Genomic DNA, 20,466 nt, shown 5'->3' on the forward strand with positions numbered 1-20,466 from the left:
CTAAGCTTTTTGCACCTCTCTCCAGCTGTGATATGACCCAGCCACCTGTGGATCAGCTGTCTGAAGCACACAGGTAGGTGTATTTCTTGACAGCAGAGGTATTTGTGCTGTGTGGGGATTTGTGCTGCATGGGGCTTAGACCAGAGGGGTTGCCACAGCCACACGTCTGAAGTTCATTCAGAGCAGTGTTCACAAGCGAGGAGGTTTGTGGGCTGAGAATGCAGTGCCAAGTCTAGAAGCCAACTTTATTCTGCTTATTGCTCTTAATTCTCAAAACAGATTGCTGACCCTTGGCCTTGATCAAAAGTTTTGGATATACAGCCTCCAAAACTTTGTGATTTGTATTGGAGATTAATTTTGTTGTGAGGCTCCCTTCATACGAAGTCCTGTGTGATGTAGGGGTCAAGGCAAAGATCCTGGTGTAATTGAAATGTTTCAGAAATTGAACCTTTTGCATGATTGTGTACTGTTAGAGGGTTTGACTCATATTCTTTAAACATTTCTATGTTCTCCTACCTTAAATAAGTAGTTTTTGAATGCTTCGAGCAAAGTGTTGTTCTAAAGTATTTCAACAAACTTCATTTACATACATTTGCATGCTTTTCTTTTTAACACAATTCACTTTGTTGTTCGGTTGGAACTTCCTTATTGCATGAATTAAGGGGTTAATTAATTAGATTAATATTTTTATGCTGATAATCCTCTGAAATGCCTTTGGAAGAGTAAAGCAAGGTGTGGTTTTGTCCAATGCTGGACCAGCATGTGCTCACCTTCAGAGGGCAGCACAGGTTGGCAAGGGGTTCAGAGGTGGTGCTTCATTCCTCAGCCTCCGACAGAAGCAGAAATCGTGCCACTCAGGGCAGATCCATCATTCAGTGCTGTTTAATGGGCTACCAAAATTTGGTAACAAGTTAATGTTTCAAAGCCATTGTGCCACATGGCTGCTCTCTGAGCCAAGTATTAATGTACCTTTTCCCTTCCTCCCTGTGGTAATTGGCAGCACTGGAGAGTGGCTGCTTCCTGCTCTCTCCCTGCTGCTGCTGTGCATCTCTTATATCCCCTTACAGAAGGTCATCTCCTCTCTTTGAAGAACTCCATGCTCCATTAAAAAGTCCATCAGGATCAGATGCACTCAGAGGTTAACATTTCACCCCACACCCATCTCCCATCCCTCCAGAACAGACCCAAGGCAAAACCATCCATTTCCTCTCTTGGCAATTTATGCAGTCTCCACATAGGATTGGCAATGCTTTCAACAAGCAGAAGCCAATCTCCTAGTGAAACTGCTTCAAAAGAACAAGATGAAAGAATGAAATTTAAAAATCACAGAGCACATTTCTTTGTTTTCTAGATTTTGACTACCTAAAGTTTACCCTGAGAAGTTCACTGAAGGGCAATTGCATGCTAGTATAGTGGTGTATTTATTTACCTTTCAGAGTGTAGAGCTTTAGGGAAATACCAAACATTGCAGTGTCACTAGAAAATTTGGATTCTATAAAGTAACAGTTGCTTCTGCTGCAAGGAACACCATCAAAATCCACCATGTCACTATCTCTTTTTCTCTTACAGAAGTTGTGCCACTAAGAAATTATGTAGATCATGAGAAAGGCCATGTTCAAGCCATTCCATGTTGGGGAATTCAGTACTTTGAGAAACAAATTGTACTGAAATAAGTTGTTTCTTCCAGTCGTAACATGCCCTTGTGAGAGATACGGATAGCCACAACAGAAATAACAATTAAATAATTCCCCAAATTAGTTCCATTGCAGGATTTTTTTAGAAAATTACCTAATGAATATTGTTTCTAGCATTTAACTTGTTTGACTCTCACAGATAAAAATTTGGATGATAAAGCTGGCAAGGAATTGTCTTATACTAAATATTTATGTGAAATCATTACTTGAATTTTATTTTTCTTGTCCTGTTTTCTGTGCACAATAAGTTGAAATCCTCAGTTTAACCTCTGGACTGCATTTTTTTCCCTTTTCTGTGAGCATTTTCTCTCATGTTGAGAGAAAAGCACTTGACCAAAGTGACTGCATACCATTTTCCATAAAATGACTTAAAATATAAGTGTTTATACAAGCTGGTTGTTTGAATTCCCATCTGTCCTGAAGATACATTTTCTGGCTGCTGTGATGAGTTCATTATCTGAATTGCCAGCAGCTACCCTGCATGTTCAGCATGTTTCCAGACAGGCTGCACTCTCCAGGATTTTGGCTGTGGTTTTTGTCTTTTATTGTTACTAAGTAGTCTGGAATTGCGTAGGCCTCTTAATGAATATGGCTAATAGCGTGCATTTAGATCATACCACAAGATAATATGACAGAACTAGCAGTTCACTATAGTAAAAAGAGGAAACCCAAACCAAAAGCCAAGTTCTGATTTCAATTGTACCTTTTTATCTCAATAGGTGCAAGAGAACTGGACTGGTCTTATTTCTGTAATCAACCATAATAAATCACGACAAACATCCATCTCCAATACTGGATCAGGTTTATGTACTTAACGAGGATTTTGGTCATATGTAGACACATACAAACATAGAACAGCAAAAGTATAACTACACATGCTCTGAGTTAACTCATCAGTGTCAATTTATCGCTAGCAAATTTATCTCTAGTATAAGGTGATGTAAAATGCAGAGATAACTGTCTTCCTTATCCACACTAGGGTATGTATTTCCTAGGATGAGCAATTTCAACTCTATGAATCAGACAAAAAACAGGCAATGGGTGGTGGGTGGTGGTGGTTTTTCTATCTAAATCAAAACCAAAAGGCTTTCCTAGAAAGTCTGTTAGCAGAAGTACAAAGTCTGGATTACTCATCACAGCACAGTGACAAATATTTCTCAGAGTTTTGTCTTGTTATATAAAGGCTGGTCTGCTTAGGAGAGGCCAAAATGGAGAGGAGGGGGAATCCAGCTACTGCAATCCTCTATTTCACTGGAAGAAGCTCACATGTTGTCTATTCAAACCAGCAGCCTGTTGCAAATTGGTTTTGCACAGGGTACTCAAGTACTCAACGTGCTCAAGAATTTACCAATTCCCTCCCAGAAGTTTAACTGCAGTCAGGCTGACTTTTTAATGTTGCATTCCTAAGGGTTAATATAAACCAAAGATTTTGCAAGCAGAATTTTTTTATGTGGTGCATGTGGATTTATGAATGCTGCTTTGCTAAGACTAAGTTCCTGATTTTATATTGAAACTTCTAATGTTTCAGTCTCTCATCTTGTATCTCTTTAACTCATTAAAATTACATTTTCTACCATTTTACTCAGTTAAGACATCTACTCAAAATTACCCTGCTTTGAACTTAGTGAGGCCTGTGTTCATGCAGTAGTTCTACAAAAAAAATCCTTCTCAAGAGAACAGTTGAAGCAGCATACTATTATTTAGAAATGTGAATACAGATAGCACACCAGTTTTCTCTGTTGGAGTCAGCCGTTGTCAGTCATTTGTTCTGACGAGAGCTCAGGAAAAAAGCATGGAGTATTATGGAAAAACACAACCATCTCATTGTGGGACATAAATAATGGGAGGGGAATATTGGCCGGTAGGGTTGCTGGGTTTTTTTAAATGGTTGAATGTGAAGCTGATTTTATTGAGATTCTTATTGCTGAGATTTTGGTTTGTGCACCCTCTCTGTAGAAAACCAACTTGTCTCAATGTAATTGAGTTACAGTTCAATTACTGAATGCTGATACCAACACAATAAATACAGATAGACATCAGTCTCTTCATAAAGCTGATTTGTACTATTATGCAAGGTTTTATCTTTCTTCTGATTTCCTGGTAATTGCTGCCCTAAAAGCCTTCAGTCATGTATCTTGCACACATTGACTGAGTTTCTGCAAATAAAGATAAGGACGAAACTAAAATGGAGTTTTTGAGCCTTGCTTTGCTGTCTACAGCAGCAGCAGCTTTTTTGCTAGAGTGCTGAAACAAAGCCCAGAAACTCAGAACAAACACAACACCAAAGTGCTCCAAATTTTTCCATGGGTTTTGTGCTAGTACTTTTTGTTTGCAAGGCATTGGGTTTTTGAAGCACTCGGTGCAGAGATGATTGCATTCACATCTACAGCCTACCAGAGCCTTTGCAACCAGGCATTGCAAACCAAGTTCTTGTGCCATTTCATAAAACCACAACTCCTCCTGTTCCCTGCAGGGGCAAGCAGCTCAGCTTACACTTCCAGGGGAAGCTGCTGGCTCATGCAATTATCTCTTCTATTGAGCAATTTGGTTTTCAATATTTTTACCTACTCTGAACAACTTCAGACAGCCAGTCGCATCTGCTGCACCAGTGGTTTTCTGTGGCTCTACTCTTCAGACAGTTATTTTGGTACTCTGAAATACAAAAAATTTTGCATACAAAAAATTGCCATTTTGAACAAAGGTTTAAGTAAAAGACTTTTATTTCTTGCTTAAAGACAAGATTCAAATACAGTTTGCAATTATATAAATTACTGTGCCCCATTCAGAGCTAAGGTTGTGCAGGGAAATGTTACAGTACCCAAGATATAAGTAAATAACCTCCAAAAATAAACACAGAACATGACAGTAGGTAATTACACTGACTACCAGGAATAAGGCTGTGGTACAGCACCAGAGGTTTGTGCATAAAGAGGTAGTAGAAGTCAGCTCAGTAAATATACAATCCTTATACATAAAGAGAAACATCAGGTATTTCTTGCAGATGCTCCTCTGGAAAGCTGAAGTATCTTTTGGGAATGACAGAGGTATTGGCCAGAATCTAATATTGGCAGCTTCTGAACATTCAAAAAGGCACCTAAAACCTCTAATCCCTTAAACATTTTCTTTTAACATTTAAAGTAAATTTTAAAAATCCTCTTTAAACATGTCACCTAAAGTCTTACTCATTTTTTCTTTCTCATTCAAAAGCTGTGTTGCAATTTTTCTGGCTACCAGCTTCAAGGGGTTACTTTTGTTTAAATAGCTTAATCCTTTCTCTATTAATAGATGTCTCTAAACAAATGTTATCTGACCTTCTATTTCATGACAGAACTGGGTATACCCAGCTGTTTGAGACATGCCTTTTAGTGCCTAGAACAATTTTATTACAGTATTTTTGTAAAGCAAGATTTTAAGGAAGGGATAGCTTTGCAAGAACAACCTAGTATTTATGCATAAGGAGTGACTAGATTATTAAGGAGTGACTGGTTATCACAATGGGGAGCTGTGGACACAGAAAAACCCATGTGAGGATGCATAAAGGCTGATACTGTGCTTTAAGAGACATGTATTTCTTCCAAGAAAATTTATTTCTACTGCAAGATTTTCCTTGTTCAATTAAAGATGATGTCAATTTCAAGAAAGAAGAATAAATTACTCCCTTGTTTTCTCTGGGGTAGTTTTAATGGAAAGGCAGAATCTCAGTCAAATTACTAGGAACTCACAACAGGAGGATTAACTCATTCAGGAACAAAGCTTTCATTAACAACAGCAGGAACTGCTGCAAATGGTAAGTTTTCTTTTATGGGGAAGCAAATCTGCCCAAGAAGAGTATGCTTTGTGTTGGGTTGTGGCGAATAAAGAAAAGGAAAGGATGGTCAGCGTTGAAATCCTCTTCTATGGCCATGCAGAGCATAGCAATGCCAGCAGTGGCAGCTGCAGCTTCCGTGCCTTCTTCATTCACTTCCACAAAAGCCTTGTGGACAACTGCAGAGAGGAAGAGGTCACGTGCCCCTGACATTCCTGACAGGTCAGCCTTGCCACTGTCAAATACATCCAGCAAGCCCATAGCGGCTAAATCTGATTTAAGGTCATAGCTTTCCTCCAGCTTAAACTTTGGCAAGCGCACGTGAACGTCAGCGGAATACAGATGCTCTGGACGTGTCCATTCCTGGAGTTTCTCTAAGGTAAGCTGCTTTTCCATCTAGGATTAAAAGGACAGAGAGCATTACTTATCACCAGTGTAGTATTTCATTTTCAGTAACATTTATGAGGCTTTATTTACAGAACATTATATAAGGGTAAAGCAGCTATGCAAAAATGAACATACCCACATCTTTGATAGCTAAATAGAGATAAAAAAATACTATTAAAATTAGGTGGAGTCAGTGCAGTTTTTACTTTACAAAGCAATGCAGACATTCACTTCTTGCTGCAATGTACAGAACGGAAAATCATGCACTGATAGCAAGCCAGTCTTCGTACTGTTTCATCTAACTAAATGGAATTACCTAATTAAAAACAAGTAACAAAAATCATAATCAGGGAGCCCAAAGCAGCTGGTCATTTAATGGAAAACAGTCTCACTACTTTATGGTTAAGAAAATAAAGACTTTCAAAGCTACTGAAAGACTAATTCTGTCATTAAAAACAAACAATCAAGGCAAGATAATTCTCACAGTTAATTCTGTTTTCAGTATCCATCATGGTTCATTCAGTTCAGCAGAGGATACATGAACACAAGCTACAAAATTAAAACACAACTTCTCTTCCTGATGCAGTACATCCATTTATTCTTTATTAGTGTACTAGTAGAGAGTTGTCTAAAAATACACCAAATAGATCTGGTGCCCTGAGAACACAGGTTCACTAAGGCTTTAATTTTGAATGGCCAAACTTAAAAATATTGAACAACTGCATTGGCTTAGATGGGTCACCTTCTGCAGTCCAGTGGAGTCCTCTTCAGTGTCATCAGGTAACAGGACGATCATACTAAGTTCTCTTCCATCGTAAGGCAACTCTAAAACACGGATCTTCTCTTCAGGGATGTATCCAAAATTAAATTTCTTTTTCTGATACATCATTTTTACTGTCCTTTTTTCATTCTGGATGGATAAAAGGCACAAATAGTAACAGTTAAGGAAATATTTAAAGAACTGATAGAAGACAAGTTAAAATTGCATTTATGTAAACATTTATCCTCCATTATAAAACTGATTTTTTCAGACTTCTGACTGCCTGTTTAAAACTATTTCTTTTGAAGAAATACTGAGTTTGTATTATATTTGGTTCTCCTTTGGCTTCTATAGCACAGTCATCACAGAAACCAAAACAGTTTCTTCAAACTGCTGTATGAAAATGTTAAGCCAACAAAGATCAACTCTGTTTAGCATAAAGCAGATGACTGCATACAGTAACTTGTAAAGCTGTTAACATAAGCAGAATATAGAACAAGAAGATGGGGCTTAATCAAAATGTCCTGTCATTTTAAGACTGCTTACCTAGCATCACAAACAGTTCATAGCTGCTGATCTGCTGCAGACAGAAACCCTGCTAGGTCCTAAACCATAGTTGAGAATTGTTTCTAATATTATTCTAGTAAGTGAAACAACAAATAGCTTGCTGAATATGGAAAAATATTAAAATCCATAAAAATAATAACAATATTACTAAAGTACTTCATATTTCTTAATTATTTTATCTGTAAGCAAAGCTTCACATTACCACCTATATAATTAGAACTTTTCATTAGATATGTCCTACCAGGACATATCTGTATTACCTTATTTAAGCGAAATGGTGCATCAGTGGTGTCAGCTTCTTGAAATTTCTCTGCCCAGTTCGCTTTGAAATAAATAGCATTCACCAGTACCAGCTTGGTCATGCTATCAACTGAGCCTTCAGACAGCAGATTGGGGATTTTGCCTTCAGAGACAGAATTAAAAAGAGTCACAACAAAATCATGTAGTAAGTTGATGGCATTAAAATATATATTGAGAAACTGATGCCACAGAAATACTACAAATATAAAACAAATCTATTCCTGTAATAACATGGATTTCAGTACCTGTCTCACCACTTCACCACACTTTTTCTTAATACATACTATTATAACTTTTGATATACAATGATTTGATGAAAACATAATATTGTTAGTCTAAACTGTCATATGCAACTCATCCACTCCTCATACAAAAACTACAGAACGCCCACATTAAGGAATACTGAATTTAGAAATATATATACAATATATATATGGACCAAGACAGACTAAGACAAATTCTCCAACTCGTGAGTACATCTCCATGTTTAGGCATCTCTCCTGCACTCATGGCCTGAGCACAAAACAGAATGGAAAACTCTCAGGACTTATGGAACTGGTTAAATGCTTTGCTTAGATAATTTCTGGTTCTGTTCATGTATCAAATGAGTACCCCGGGGCAGAATTAAACTGTTCTAAAGACAGCAGAGAATAAAGCCCATTCCTGCTCCCAAGATATGAAACACTGCCAGTTATTAAAAAAATACTAATTTACCTTCAGTTTTCTCCTCGACCCACTGGTTAATTTCTTTCCTGGCTTTATCACAAGCCTGAAGAAAATCAACTGTAGCCAAGTCAGCTCCATATAATTTCTGTGTATTAGTCAGGAAATCCTAGATTTTGAAACAATAAAATAGCTTTCACTGCATGCAGATAAGAAAACATCTAATTATCAGCTAGATAAGATGTACTCAGATTGTCACCAACTCTGAGGTGGGGTTCTAACAGTGTGCTGTTTGGGGGAATTCTGAAGTTAACAGGTTTTTTTCCCCACTCTTAGAGCAAGCCTCATAGTACACCAGCCATGTCTAGAGTTGATGGGGTGCTTACTGCAGGTGTTGCAATATTTACCTATCATTCTCCCGAAACAGGCTCAAGCACAGCTATGATAAAACAAAACTATCCAAAATAGCTGAAGATGGACAAAAATATCAACTTATTTCCACATAAAGTTGTAATTCCCTGGTAAAGAGGCATGTTGTTAAAAAAATATTGGATATCCCCTCCCAAAAAAATAGTGTTTTCAAAAATATTGACGTTATGTGGTATTACTCCGATGAAAATCCTAAAAAGCTGATTGCAACAGGAACAGAACTGGCTGCAACCTAAAAAGCTGGTTGCAATAGAGTGGGATGTCATGAGAATACTCTAAACTAAGAACATAGACCAGTGATTCTTCTCTTGAGGACAAGAATGGCAGAAGTGAACAGGAAAAGGGTTTGCTGTGTTACATCCTTTAGGTGAGAGGCACAGATGCTCACAGCTGTGGAAATGCACATGGCAAGTATGAAGCACTCTTGTCAAGTTCCCAGAAAAATTTAGAAATAGGCTTGGAAATAGTTCTACTTCATAAATATTCAAGCAGCTGCACTTTACCCCCAGATCCCACCACAGGCCATCCTGATGTGCACCACTGTACCTGCAGAAAGCTGTAGGACTTCTCTCCAAAGAGGCGACTGGCCAGCCGTAAGAGATAGGGTGCATTGCTTCTGTTTATATCCATTGTCAGAGCCTGGAATCTTGAATGAACATCTTCAACTTTGTCAAGGTGGAGCGTCTGAAATAAAAAGAAGTGAACTAGCTGCTGTTAATACTGTCTTAAAAGAACACATGGGGAATCTGTAGGGTAGGCCTGATGCAGCAGGGTAGGATCCAGTAGGTAGGCTGAAGAAAGAGAAAAGAAAAGGCTGGAAGCTGCTTAGAGACTTCCGTAAACCTCAAAGAATGAGTCAAACTGTCCCTCGGTGCTACGCTGCCCATGTCAGCCAAACCAAGTACTGTGATCCTGGTTTATAGGCAGTCACAGCTGAAGCTCTTGATCACAACCCCAAGTCCTGTCTGCATTTCTGAGGGCCTCTCCTCTGTGAGCGACTGGGCCCAAGAACTCATTCCCAGGTGAGGATCAAAAAGAGAGATGATACCATGGAGACTCTTGCTTTCTTGGTTCCCCCTTTGGTCCAAGGGGATGTGGGGTTGTATATTTTCAGAATATACAATCATCACTATCACAGGTGAGGTATTAAGAAAATTTAGAGCAACTACCCTTTATAATTCTATGAAAATTCTATAACTCCATAAATATATATGCACTTCATATATACTTTTAACATATATATATATATATATATATATATACACACATGTATAGATATATGAGTAAGTATTAGATTTAAGATCAAATGCATTACTGCAATATCTCTTTATCAGTACCCTCTCTTCCAGAGGCAAGCTGGCTGGGAGAAGCTGCCAGACCTCATGGACAGGGATGGCCACACCAAAGCAGGGACATTGATATTCAAACTTAAACCATGTGTTTCCCAGTAGGGAAGACTGCTGTGAAGCAGTGATTGGATTCAAAGGGAAGCCTTCTCTTTCTCTCACTGGGTATTTGGTCAGGATTTGCCAACCACCTCAGTACAAGCTGTGCTGTACAGGTGCATGGCTAAGCAAGATCATCACGGAGGCAACCTTACAATAGAATTATGATCCCGGAAATAAATTTTTATGTCCTTGCAAACAGCTCTTGACAATTGCTAATCGCTGCCTCTTTAATTAGCACTGTGTTCATAAGTGAAGTATTATGGTACAGAAACATGCCCTGTTGAGGATTACTATGTTGAAAGACATTTATTTCCCCCCCAAGTTTCTTTTGCATGATTTGTGCTGTCAGTAGGTTTATCCTAGGTGGGGCTGTCAGTCTGATTACATGAAATATGTTCAAAGTCTGTTTGAACAAGTAGTGGGGAAGTAATTTTATTGAGTAAGCACAGCAACACTCAGCAGTATAAAAAAGCTCCTCCTAAAGTCCAGAATACAAAGGTGAAATTATTCATAGGCAAATGCATGAGGATGACTGCAATGAGGAGACTCACACACCTTTTTACAGGCGTCAGCCTAACGAGAGTGCAAAAATAACAGTGACTGAGTCCCTTCCATGACGGAGGTTTCAGGGGAAACTGGCACACTCCTATGTGCACCAGTTTTGCAATTTATAAGGAGTTTTTTTTAAACTATCCTACCGACCCTAAAGCTGTGGTAAGGATAATCATGCAGACTTAGCTCCTTCAAGATATCCGAGTGCCTGTTAGTGAGAGATTGATACTTAGGTAGCATCACCATGTATCATCATAGCTTTAGATATAAAACTATAGAATGCTACTGTGATTTTTACAAAAACACACAGAAATATTGAAAATGAACATACCAAATGAACAACACCAACATACATTAGTGATCTTGTGTTATAAAGTAATAGCTTGTCAAAATGTCTCATGAAAACTTATAGAGCCTTGCTGCTGGAAGTTATGATCAATTTCAAAGGAGACTGACTAATGTAATTAGTCTCCTCTGTCAAGAATTAACTACTGAAATTAAATGAGCAACAAGGGCCATAGAAAATATAGACAGAGGGCTCTGGAGCAGGGTAGGCAGAGGGTAACTAGCTGCAGAGTCTGAGGAAAACTGAGCGTGCATGACAGAAATCTTGTCCTGAACCAATAAAAATACCCTCATTTCATCTTCCCTCCTCTAAAACACAACCCCTTTTAATGTAAATAAAATGTAAAATTAATGACCATTTTATTTTACTAACCTTCAACACCTGGGCTTCAGTATTACCTTTGGCCCCCAAAAGGACCATGGCCAGAGCAGCAGAGATACTGACAGGAGAAAAGAAGACATTTCCTGTTGGGCTGGCCTCACTAAACCTTCTGAGCAGATCAAGTGCAAATCTGCTGTTGGCATTGAACAGGCTCTCCATGGTTATACCTGAAGAAGAAAACAGTTGATAAGGACCCTGGGAAACATTCTTCAAACACCTTGTCTAACCTTGTGTGACTCACAGAGTAAAGACTGGATTAAACTGGATGCAGCTGCTTACAGAAGCAAGAATATTGTTGTCAGAGCACCTTATTCTTAAAAAAATCAGTCACATTGAAAAAGCAGGGGATTTTTTCCATGTTATTTGTGTGTTCCAAACTTCCTTATCATACTAACTTTATAGACATTATTTTTTAAAAATTCTTTTCCTGCAGATTTGAAATTGGAAATATATGTGGCGGTAGGATTGCCAAAGTCCCGCACCCTCACAGACCCAGCACATGGCAGGGCTCTCCCTCCTACAGCATTCCCTCTGCTCCTTTACAATGCTCAGGGACATTCAGACACCTCTCAGTAACCCTCCTGTCTTCATGCCACAAATCCATGCCCCTGAGCGGTGTCAACCCTGCCAAAGGCTTGCGTGCACGCTGACTTTCAGCGTCAGGAGCACGGAGCTGCTCGCCACATCCAGGACCACCGGGGCTGGGTGGCCCTAAAGGCACGGGCAGGGAGCCCGGCGTTCCGGGGGCTGCAGGGACACAATCGGGGACACAAGTGAAGCGCAGAATAGGCAAAGCGGCAGGGTTGACACTGAGCAGCGATGCGCTTCGGGGAGATGCTCACGAGCAGGCTGAATGGCGCAAAAGAGCCGGGTCAGGCGCAAAACCCCACCCAAGGGCCAGTGGCGGCACCGCTGGATGCTGCGCCAGCTTCCCGCTCGCCCAGCTCAGAGTCCGGCTGCTCTGTGCTTGCTTGCAGCCGGAGTCTTGATTTGTTTCTTTCTCTCCTCTGGACGCAACTGCGTGGAGGATTTTATACCAAAATTTGGGTGTTTCCTGCACAGTCTTTCTACAGCAATTGCAAATTATCGCTACCGGCTTCCTCCGTGCCAGACAGATAAACACCCGGCAGCTTTGCGACGTACTTACCGAGCTGTAGGCTAAAGACCACCAACACTCCTAAAAATACCCAAACCCAAGCCCCAAGGCGTACTTTCACTTTCGTTTACCTACACCTCACTGCGCCAGCCTTTCACCCAAACCAGCTGTTGGACAGTGCCCACCCCCGATGCCCGAGAAGCGCCCCCCTCTCCGCGCAGACCCCGCCCGCTGAGACGGACGGAGAGGAAAAATTTCCCCTTCTCGTCCCGTCACCGTCCCTTTCCCGTAGGATGCGCCGGGGGCAGGGACGGGGGCTCCCCCGCGGAGCCCCAGCTCAGCCAAGGGCCGCTTGGCCGCCTACCTGCAGGCTGGGATGGGACGGATCGGAAAGAGCCGAGCGGAGCAGTGACACCGCGGTGTCACCCGCGAGGACCCCACCGGGGCGGGGCGGGGCGGGGCGGCCGCTCCCGTCCGGGTGTCCCCGGTTTCCCGGTGGAGAGAAGAGGGAGCTTCGGAAGAGGGACTAAACAACAACCCCCACCTTGCGCCAACAATAAGAGATCCAGGGGTTTTAGACCCATGGGGCAAGTGCACCCCTTGCGCAGGGAGGCTCCTCTCTGCATTCCCACCCTGTGTCTCTATTTACACTCATCTTTTATAAAGTTATTTCACTTTTTTTTTTTCTTTTTCATTTCAAAGAAACTAACTGCATGGGGAGTTTTCTGTGGTTTATCACGATCTTCGTTCTCCATCAGTCCTTGGTCTGGCTCCCAGGGCATCCCCAGCTGTACTGCCCATATTGGTTTCAGGTGCATAGCTTTTAACTGCAGTGTATGGCAGGCATCCTGGTGACAAAAGTGTTGGGTCTCATCCCTCTCCCCTGCACATAATGGTTTTGTTTGCTTCACCTGAGACAGCTGGGTTACTGTGCACTGAATAAAGGATAGGCCCATCTAGCACCTTTTGGATAATGTCCACCAAGCCTTGATGTCAACCTGTGCAAAAAACTAAGAGGAAACATTGCAGTGCTTCCCAGAAAAAAATTGTTATCTAGGGACCCCATTGGTATCCTTTGAAATACCTTGAAATCCTTTCAAGGCCAACCACTAATTCATAGTGGCCCAAGTAAACACCTCGGGTTTCACTATCCAGAAAAAAATTGTGTTTCAGCAAAGAATTCCAAACAAGATACACAAAAGCGGGTATTGCAAGAAATAATATTCAGAAAACTGGTTAAAAATATGCAATATTAATAGTAGCAAAAAGAAACAGACCTCTACAGCACTTAGAGTTCTTTCAGTATTTCAAAAACAGAAAGTGCAAAAAACATCCCCGTGTCAGGAAAGCTGTTTCAGCTTTGTCTTTGGTATTCTAAAGTTAGACTACATTCTTGTTACAGGACTAGAACCAGGTGAAAGATAAAAAACTCAAGATCTCCTGTGGTGATGGTTCTCACCATAAACACCCTCAAAGGACATCTGTTGCAAAATTGTTCTTTTCTTAGTTTTGGTCCAGTTGTTAGCCAAAACCCCACATCTACACAACAAGCTCAGCAATACTTAGAAAAGGCTGTCAAAGACACCTTTCAGCTCCAGGCAAGGTATCAAGGCACTAAATGGATGAGTCTTGAAGATAAAAGGGGAAGGAAGCTACAAATGTGCTCCAGCCTTGTCATAAACAAAAGCAAAAACTTCACTCCCATGAGCTATCACTGCCTGACTCTACCTGGTGGACACCAAAAGTGAAGTCAAGGACAGAAGAAGTACTCATGGAGCAAGTGGGATGGTCCTTGTGTCAGCAAGAACCTGGAGACCCCTGCACACAGGCACAGGAGGGGTTGGACATGGCAGGTGCTCTGTTTGTGTAAGCAGCTCTGTTATTCCTGCCAAGCCCAAGATGAAGATCACAGAAGAGAGTGCAGGCACAGCTGAAAGAGACAATTAGTACAGAAGAAATCACCTTGTTCTAGGGAAATGTAAATTTATTTTGTGATGGCACATATGCAGCCAAGACATCTCCTCCTTAGGGACAGCAAAATCTGCCACAGAACAAAATGCTGGAAGTTTTGTTGTGCCGGATGAAGAAGAGGAAGGGATGATCAGCAGTGAATTCTGGAACTATCATTGCACAGCACATCATCATCACTGCAGCTGTGGCAGCAGCTGCCTCAGTGCCTTCTTCATTGACTTCCACAAAGGATTTGTGAACCACTTCAGAGAGCACCAGCTGGTTGCCAGATGAGATTCCTGAGAAGTCTGCCTTTCCCAAATCAAATGCATCAGGCATTCCCATGCCGCTCAGAAGCGGTTTCAGATCATAATCTTCTTCCAGTTTAAATCTGGGTAAAGACACCCTCACTTTGGTAGAGTCCATCATTTCAGGATTGATCCAATCTATTAGCTTCTCATATGTAAGTTCTCTTTCCAGCTGAAGAAAAAGTCCAAATTTACTTAATTACAATGGGAATTGAATCAGTGTTACAAGCAAAAGAAGTGATTATGGGTTTTGTTTATATAGTGCATAGGATGCATCTTTTTAAACCTGGTTAGTGTGTCTTAAGCCAGAACTGTAAGTCATACCTATCACTAGAGAATACTGGCTCCATGAAGATCATTACCAAATGTTTGTTCTGGTAGCTATAATAGGGATCAATCCCCTCCATGTAATGTTTCCTTCTACAGAACATGTTTAATTGTTTAGGGTTTTTAAAAATTTTTACTTATGGGACAGAAAGGAACAGAAGAATAGCTAACAAGGACCCAAAGAAACCAAACCCAGTTTCTTCTATCTCTTTACCAAAAGAGTCAGGTCCTTCAGGTCAGTCAGCAGCAGCATGAAAACAGTGTGTTCACAAAGGCCCTTTGCAGTCAGTCTTAGAAAGCTTTATTCATAAACTCCTTGTCCAGAGTGCCAAAGAGATCAAACTTGTATCCCAACCTACCACAAAAGAGATCCTGTCCTTTCCTGTGAGCCTCTTTCCAGGCAGTGAGCTACACACCACCTGCCACCTGCTCAGCACAGAAGGCCTACAGGACAAGCCACAGGACTTCCAAAGAGCCCACCCAAAATCCCCCTCTCCACATTCCATCATCACCTTACTGTGCCTTCACCACAACCACAGCTGACCTCTGCTCCTGAGCAGGGCCAGCTCATCTTCCAGAGCCTCTGCCTAAGGGAGCAGCACACAGCCTGAGCAGCACTGACATAGCAGGGGCTGTCACCTTGGGCACATGGAGGAGAGGGACATTTCTCCTGGCCTTGAGCACCAGCCACACAATTGCTCTGGAACTGAACTGCAGATCTCTGTGCTATTCAGACTTTCTTCCCTGGAAGGATTCAGGCTGTCTTTGCACTCAGCTCGACAACTTACTCTTTCCAAGCCTGTGGATCCATCCTGGATTGCATCAGGGAGCAGGATGATCATGCTCAGTTCATTACCCACATATGGGAGTTCAAGGATTTTGGTCTGGAAATCCCCAATGTAGGTCATGTTAAAATTTGCCTCCTTGAACATCATCTGAACAGGTTTGGTCTCATTCTAGAAATGAAGAGATGTCAACAGTTAGTGCTGAGCTTCTCTGCTGGTCTCAAACTACAAAGCAGGCAGCAAGTTACTTTGGGCCTTTTAGGATTTGACCAAAGAGAACTGATCACACACCACAGAGTGCAGCCCTACCACTGCCTTTTGGAAAGCATGAGGTACAAACAGTGCATGATATTCCATAACAACTCAAAAGGAGATTATTCATAAACCCTATATCTGTTTTGGTGTTGCATCTTGAAACCTGGTTCTAAGCTTGCACAGCTGCAGGGAATAGAAAATGCAACAGTGACTCTGGATACTCCTGCCAGCTTTTTCAACACATTCCAACAGGGAGAGAGCAAGTGGCAGGAACCGAGTCACTCCACCAGTCTCTGAAGTGCTGTCAGAGAGAGTGTTTTGCTAAGCAAAAACATTCCCTTATTTAAAAGTTATATCAGCACTTTCAAATATTCTTGGATTTATTTCACCACTACAGGGAGGGACAGTTTCCAGACAGCCATGAGGGCTTCCATTTTCCATAATGGTTGCTTCAAGCAGGTGAATTAAGGAAGGCACATTTACCATTCTTGTTCATGACTCCTGGAGACCAACCGAGGGCTGCACAGAATCCTGAGGGGCAGCCATGGCCTGCCCATGCCAGGGGCCAAGTCCTCCTCAAGAGCACTGACCTACTTCTAAAATCAAGACTGCAGAGCATGGACTTCTTAAAAAGATATTTGTTTCCATTTAATTTGGATTGGTTCAGGGACAGATATTCAGCCGAGAAGCTCTGACTGAAGAAGACTTAAATTCACAAACTCTCACACCTGTCTTTGTGCTATATGAAAGGTTCTAGTAATTACGTGAAAAGTTCAGAGAAACTCAGCAAAGAGATACTTCCTATGAAAGGGAGGGGGCATAAGCAATCTCATACAGCCTATCTAAGGTAACTGTGCTTGAGAGATTTAATTTCTCCTTAAAGGTGTTCATTTCAGACAACAAATATCCACCTAACAGTGTATTGTCAGCATTTTAGAACATCATACCTTATTAATTTGGAATGGCCTTTCTGTGGTACTCTGTTTGTTGAACTGCTCTTCCCAATTGCCTTTGAAATAGATGGCATTCACCAACACAAGTCTGGTCAGGGAATCGAGAGTCCCCTCTGCCAACAGGTTCTGAATTTTACCTTCATGACACAAAAGAAAAAAATCACATTTTTTTAATAGTTGGAAATGTATCTAAATATTATCCAAGATATTATCTGCTCTGCAATTAATGAACAATAGAGAAGAGAATTATGTACCAGACACAGCAACAGCTCATCATCTGAGTTGTCTGAATTCACAATCCTATACCCAGGGCTAGGTGTTTACCCAAACAATGGCTGCCATTAAACACAAATGGGCACTTGGAAAACCACTCACCTTCAGTCCTTTCCTCTACCCAGCCATTGATTTGTTTCCTGGAATCCTCCCAAGCATGCAGAAAGTCCATCTGTTCCAGGCCAGCATGGTAGGACTTCTGACTGGACTCTGTAAAAGACTAACAGGGACATTCACAACAGATTTTCAGCAAGAGATTTACTCTCATTCACACAGATGATTCTTGCATTCTCCAAGGAAATCTCCCTGTTTCCCTTCCCCAGCTTCATATACAGCCCTTAAAGTTCTCACTGACAAGTTCCTACGAGGATTTATACCACTTATTTGAACTAGCAATCGATATTAGTGATATGACTTATGCACTCTACAACAAACTTATACACTTCATTGGCAATAATGGGCCATGGTGTTTTCCTTGTTTTTATTTTGTGCTTCTGGGACCTGACATATGATTTTATAAGTTTGCTAATAAGATTTTGATAAGAGATACATCAACCATTTGTCCCACAACCAAATATATGAATGGATCACAGAACCATCAAGGGTAGAGAATGATGGATTTTACTCTGCTTGGCATCACTTCTCCACTCAGAACACAAATTATTTAAAGAAGATTCTCCACCACATTTGGACACCAGGCTCTGGCAGAATCTATTGCACTCCTGGCTCTCAGCACAGAAAATCTGGAAGGCAAACCCCAAAGCCTGCCTTGACCTCCAGAGGAAAGAAGTAGCAAGTACATTATCCTAAGAATCACAACAAATTTAACGGCTACTTACTGGAAGAAACTCAAAGGTCTTTTCTCCATAGAGCCGGTTCGCAGTTCTCAGGATGTATTTGGTGTTTGGATCATTAATTTCAGAGAGAAGGGATTGATACCCATTGTGAGCATCCTGGACATTGTTCAGAGAAAGCACCTGCACAAAGACAACATCCACAGCTGTGTACATAACTTCTCTAAACACACTTGCTACAGCATGATTGATTTTAGATTAAAATTACATTTAAGTTAAATACTGTGATATGAAGTCACGAGAATTTTTCACCACACCTCCCACATCCGGAGCTTATCATGCCAGGCATATCTGATGTAACCAGCAAGATGCTGGACAAATCATAAATTAGGGAGCAGCAGAGTAACAAGTCCTGATTTTCCTTCCCTCAAGCCAAGTGCTACAGGATCACAGAATGGCTCAGGTGGGAAGGGACCTGTGGGGACAATCTGCTACAAAGCCCTGCCCAAGCAGGGATACCTAGAGCTGGTAGCTCAGACTGTATCCAGATAGATTTTGGGTATCTATAACTATGACAACAACAAAGGTTTTTGAGAAATTTTTATAAAGTACATGGAACAAAATATGAGTTTATACTTCTCTCCCACTTTACAAAGGAAGAAAACATCCAAGCCAAAATGACTGCTCCTGCACTCAATACTGTCACTTCCTGCATAAAACACATACTAAGAGATATTTGCTCTTTTTATCAGCAAATTTTTCAAAAGGAGTAAATCAGGTTGCAGTTACCAGGTTGAAATGTAGACAGTAGGATTGTAAAGATATTTTTAATGTGCCTGACTTCATTTCCAGAACATGTGTCATATGATTTTAAACCCAAGTAAGGAAGGAAAAGAAAATAATGTATGTAGTGATCTATTGATCAATAAAATTACTCCAGGGACATCCTAATTACATAAAAAAAAAAAGATCAGTCTCAAAAATCGCAAAAAACCCTGCACAAACTAAATCCAGAAATATCTTCATTTCATACTGAACAAAGCTCAGACGAAAAAACCAAAGAAAACAGGTTCTGTTTACACACACACCAGAGGAAGAGCTCTGTTCTCTCACAGTTTAAATCACACTGTGCTAAACCACAGTTTAGCAGAAGTGCATGTCACAGACTGGAACACACATCTGTTTCTCATATGATCCCATCAAATGCAATCCACCTAGTTTATTTTGACCTACCTTGCTTATTTGGGCTTCAGTGCTACCTCTGGAACCCAGCAAAACCATAGACAAAGCAGAAGAAATACTAAATGGTGAAAAGAACACATTCTGCCCCCTTTTCTTCTCACACAGCTTTCTTAACAGGTCCACAGCAAAAGTGCTGTTTGCTGCACAGAGGCCTTCCATGCTTCCCAGCCTGGGACATAAAACACAGAACGAGAATGGATCAAATTTATTTGAATACAAATCAGTTGTTTCTTTCTTTTAAACTTCCCAGCATAAACTAGGCAGCAAAGGTTGGAAAATTATCAGCTCAGTGGAGACTGATTTGGTGCCTCAAGCACCTGAGATCCCAAACTACACATTTGAGTTATTTCTGCAATTTACAGTCTGCTACTGGATTTCAATCCCATACCTACACAGTGTGACATCTTTTGAGGTGACCAAGCACAAGAGCATTTTGTTCAGGACTTCCTGAAAGAAGTTTCTCTTGACTTCACACACAGAAAAGAATTTCCTGTCATTGGGCCACAAATGACGAGCCAAAGTTGGACTTCAGAACAGCAGAACTGCCAGCTCTTACCTTCTGGAAGTCTACAGACCTTCAGCAGTACCTGCAGCTTGCTCTGCATGTGCACGCTCGGTTTCAAATCTGCCAGCAAGGCTGGGAGAAGCCAGCAATTCTTTGCCTACTAGAAACAAAACTAGCAGGAATTCATTGTCACTGCAGCATTCTCTTGCCAAAAAAAAAAAACCCAAAAAAACCCCATACAATCAAACCGAAAAGAAGCACAATAAGAAATCCCAAACAAACTGAAATCACCAACCATATTCAGCAAATATTAATCACATTATAATAGGTCATTTCTTCCCCACAAAGCCAACAACTATACTTATCACTCCATGTTAATGGTACTATATACAAAAGAAAAATCCGTTGCATTATAACTGGAAACTGGAAGGATTTTGCTGCCATATCCACGTTAAAGTTCTTCAGACTCACAGACACTGCACACCCACACATTCACTCACACAGCAGCTTTCTTCTTAAAGCAGAACCGTCATGGCTGTCTGCTTCCTTTCAGACCCAAACACGGGGAGGAGTTTGCATCAGAATTTACGAATTTCCTGCACTGCCCGCACACAGAAATTCCAAATATCACTGTCAGCTCCCTCCG

At 41.0% G+C, this 20,466-nt stretch overlaps 2 protein-coding genes across 2 annotated transcripts; both read right to left on the reverse strand.

Annotated features, from left to right (window-relative positions):
- Window positions 1-4,396: 4,396 nt before the first annotated feature.
- LOC128814527 (leukocyte elastase inhibitor-like) lies at window positions 4,397-12,873 on the reverse strand. Its single transcript, XM_053990454.1, has 7 exons — window positions 12,793-12,873; window positions 11,324-11,499; window positions 9,152-9,289; window positions 8,228-8,345; window positions 7,474-7,616; window positions 6,629-6,796; window positions 4,397-5,895 (listed from the first exon to the last, which is right to left on the reverse strand). The coding sequence occupies exons 2-7, from the start codon at window positions 11,489-11,491 to the stop codon at window positions 5,494-5,496; spliced, it is 1,137 nt and encodes a 378-aa protein (XP_053846429.1). The 5' UTR covers window positions 11,492-11,499; window positions 12,793-12,873; the 3' UTR covers window positions 4,397-5,493.
- A 1,346-nt stretch (window positions 12,874-14,219) lies between these two features.
- On the reverse strand, window positions 14,220-20,284 carry LOC128814534 (serpin B6-like). Its single transcript, XM_053990465.1, has 7 exons — window positions 19,872-20,284; window positions 19,307-19,484; window positions 18,119-18,256; window positions 17,382-17,499; window positions 17,001-17,143; window positions 15,802-15,969; window positions 14,220-14,858 (listed from the first exon to the last, which is right to left on the reverse strand). The coding sequence occupies exons 2-7, from the start codon at window positions 19,472-19,474 to the stop codon at window positions 14,454-14,456; spliced, it is 1,140 nt and encodes a 379-aa protein (XP_053846440.1). The 5' UTR covers window positions 19,475-19,484; window positions 19,872-20,284; the 3' UTR covers window positions 14,220-14,453.
- Window positions 20,285-20,466: the final 182 nt, after the last annotated feature.

This window comes from Vidua macroura, chromosome 1 (genome assembly GCF_024509145.1).
Source record: "Vidua macroura isolate BioBank_ID:100142 chromosome 1, ASM2450914v1, whole genome shotgun sequence".
Taxonomy (NCBI): Eukaryota; Metazoa; Chordata; class Aves; order Passeriformes; family Viduidae; genus Vidua; species Vidua macroura.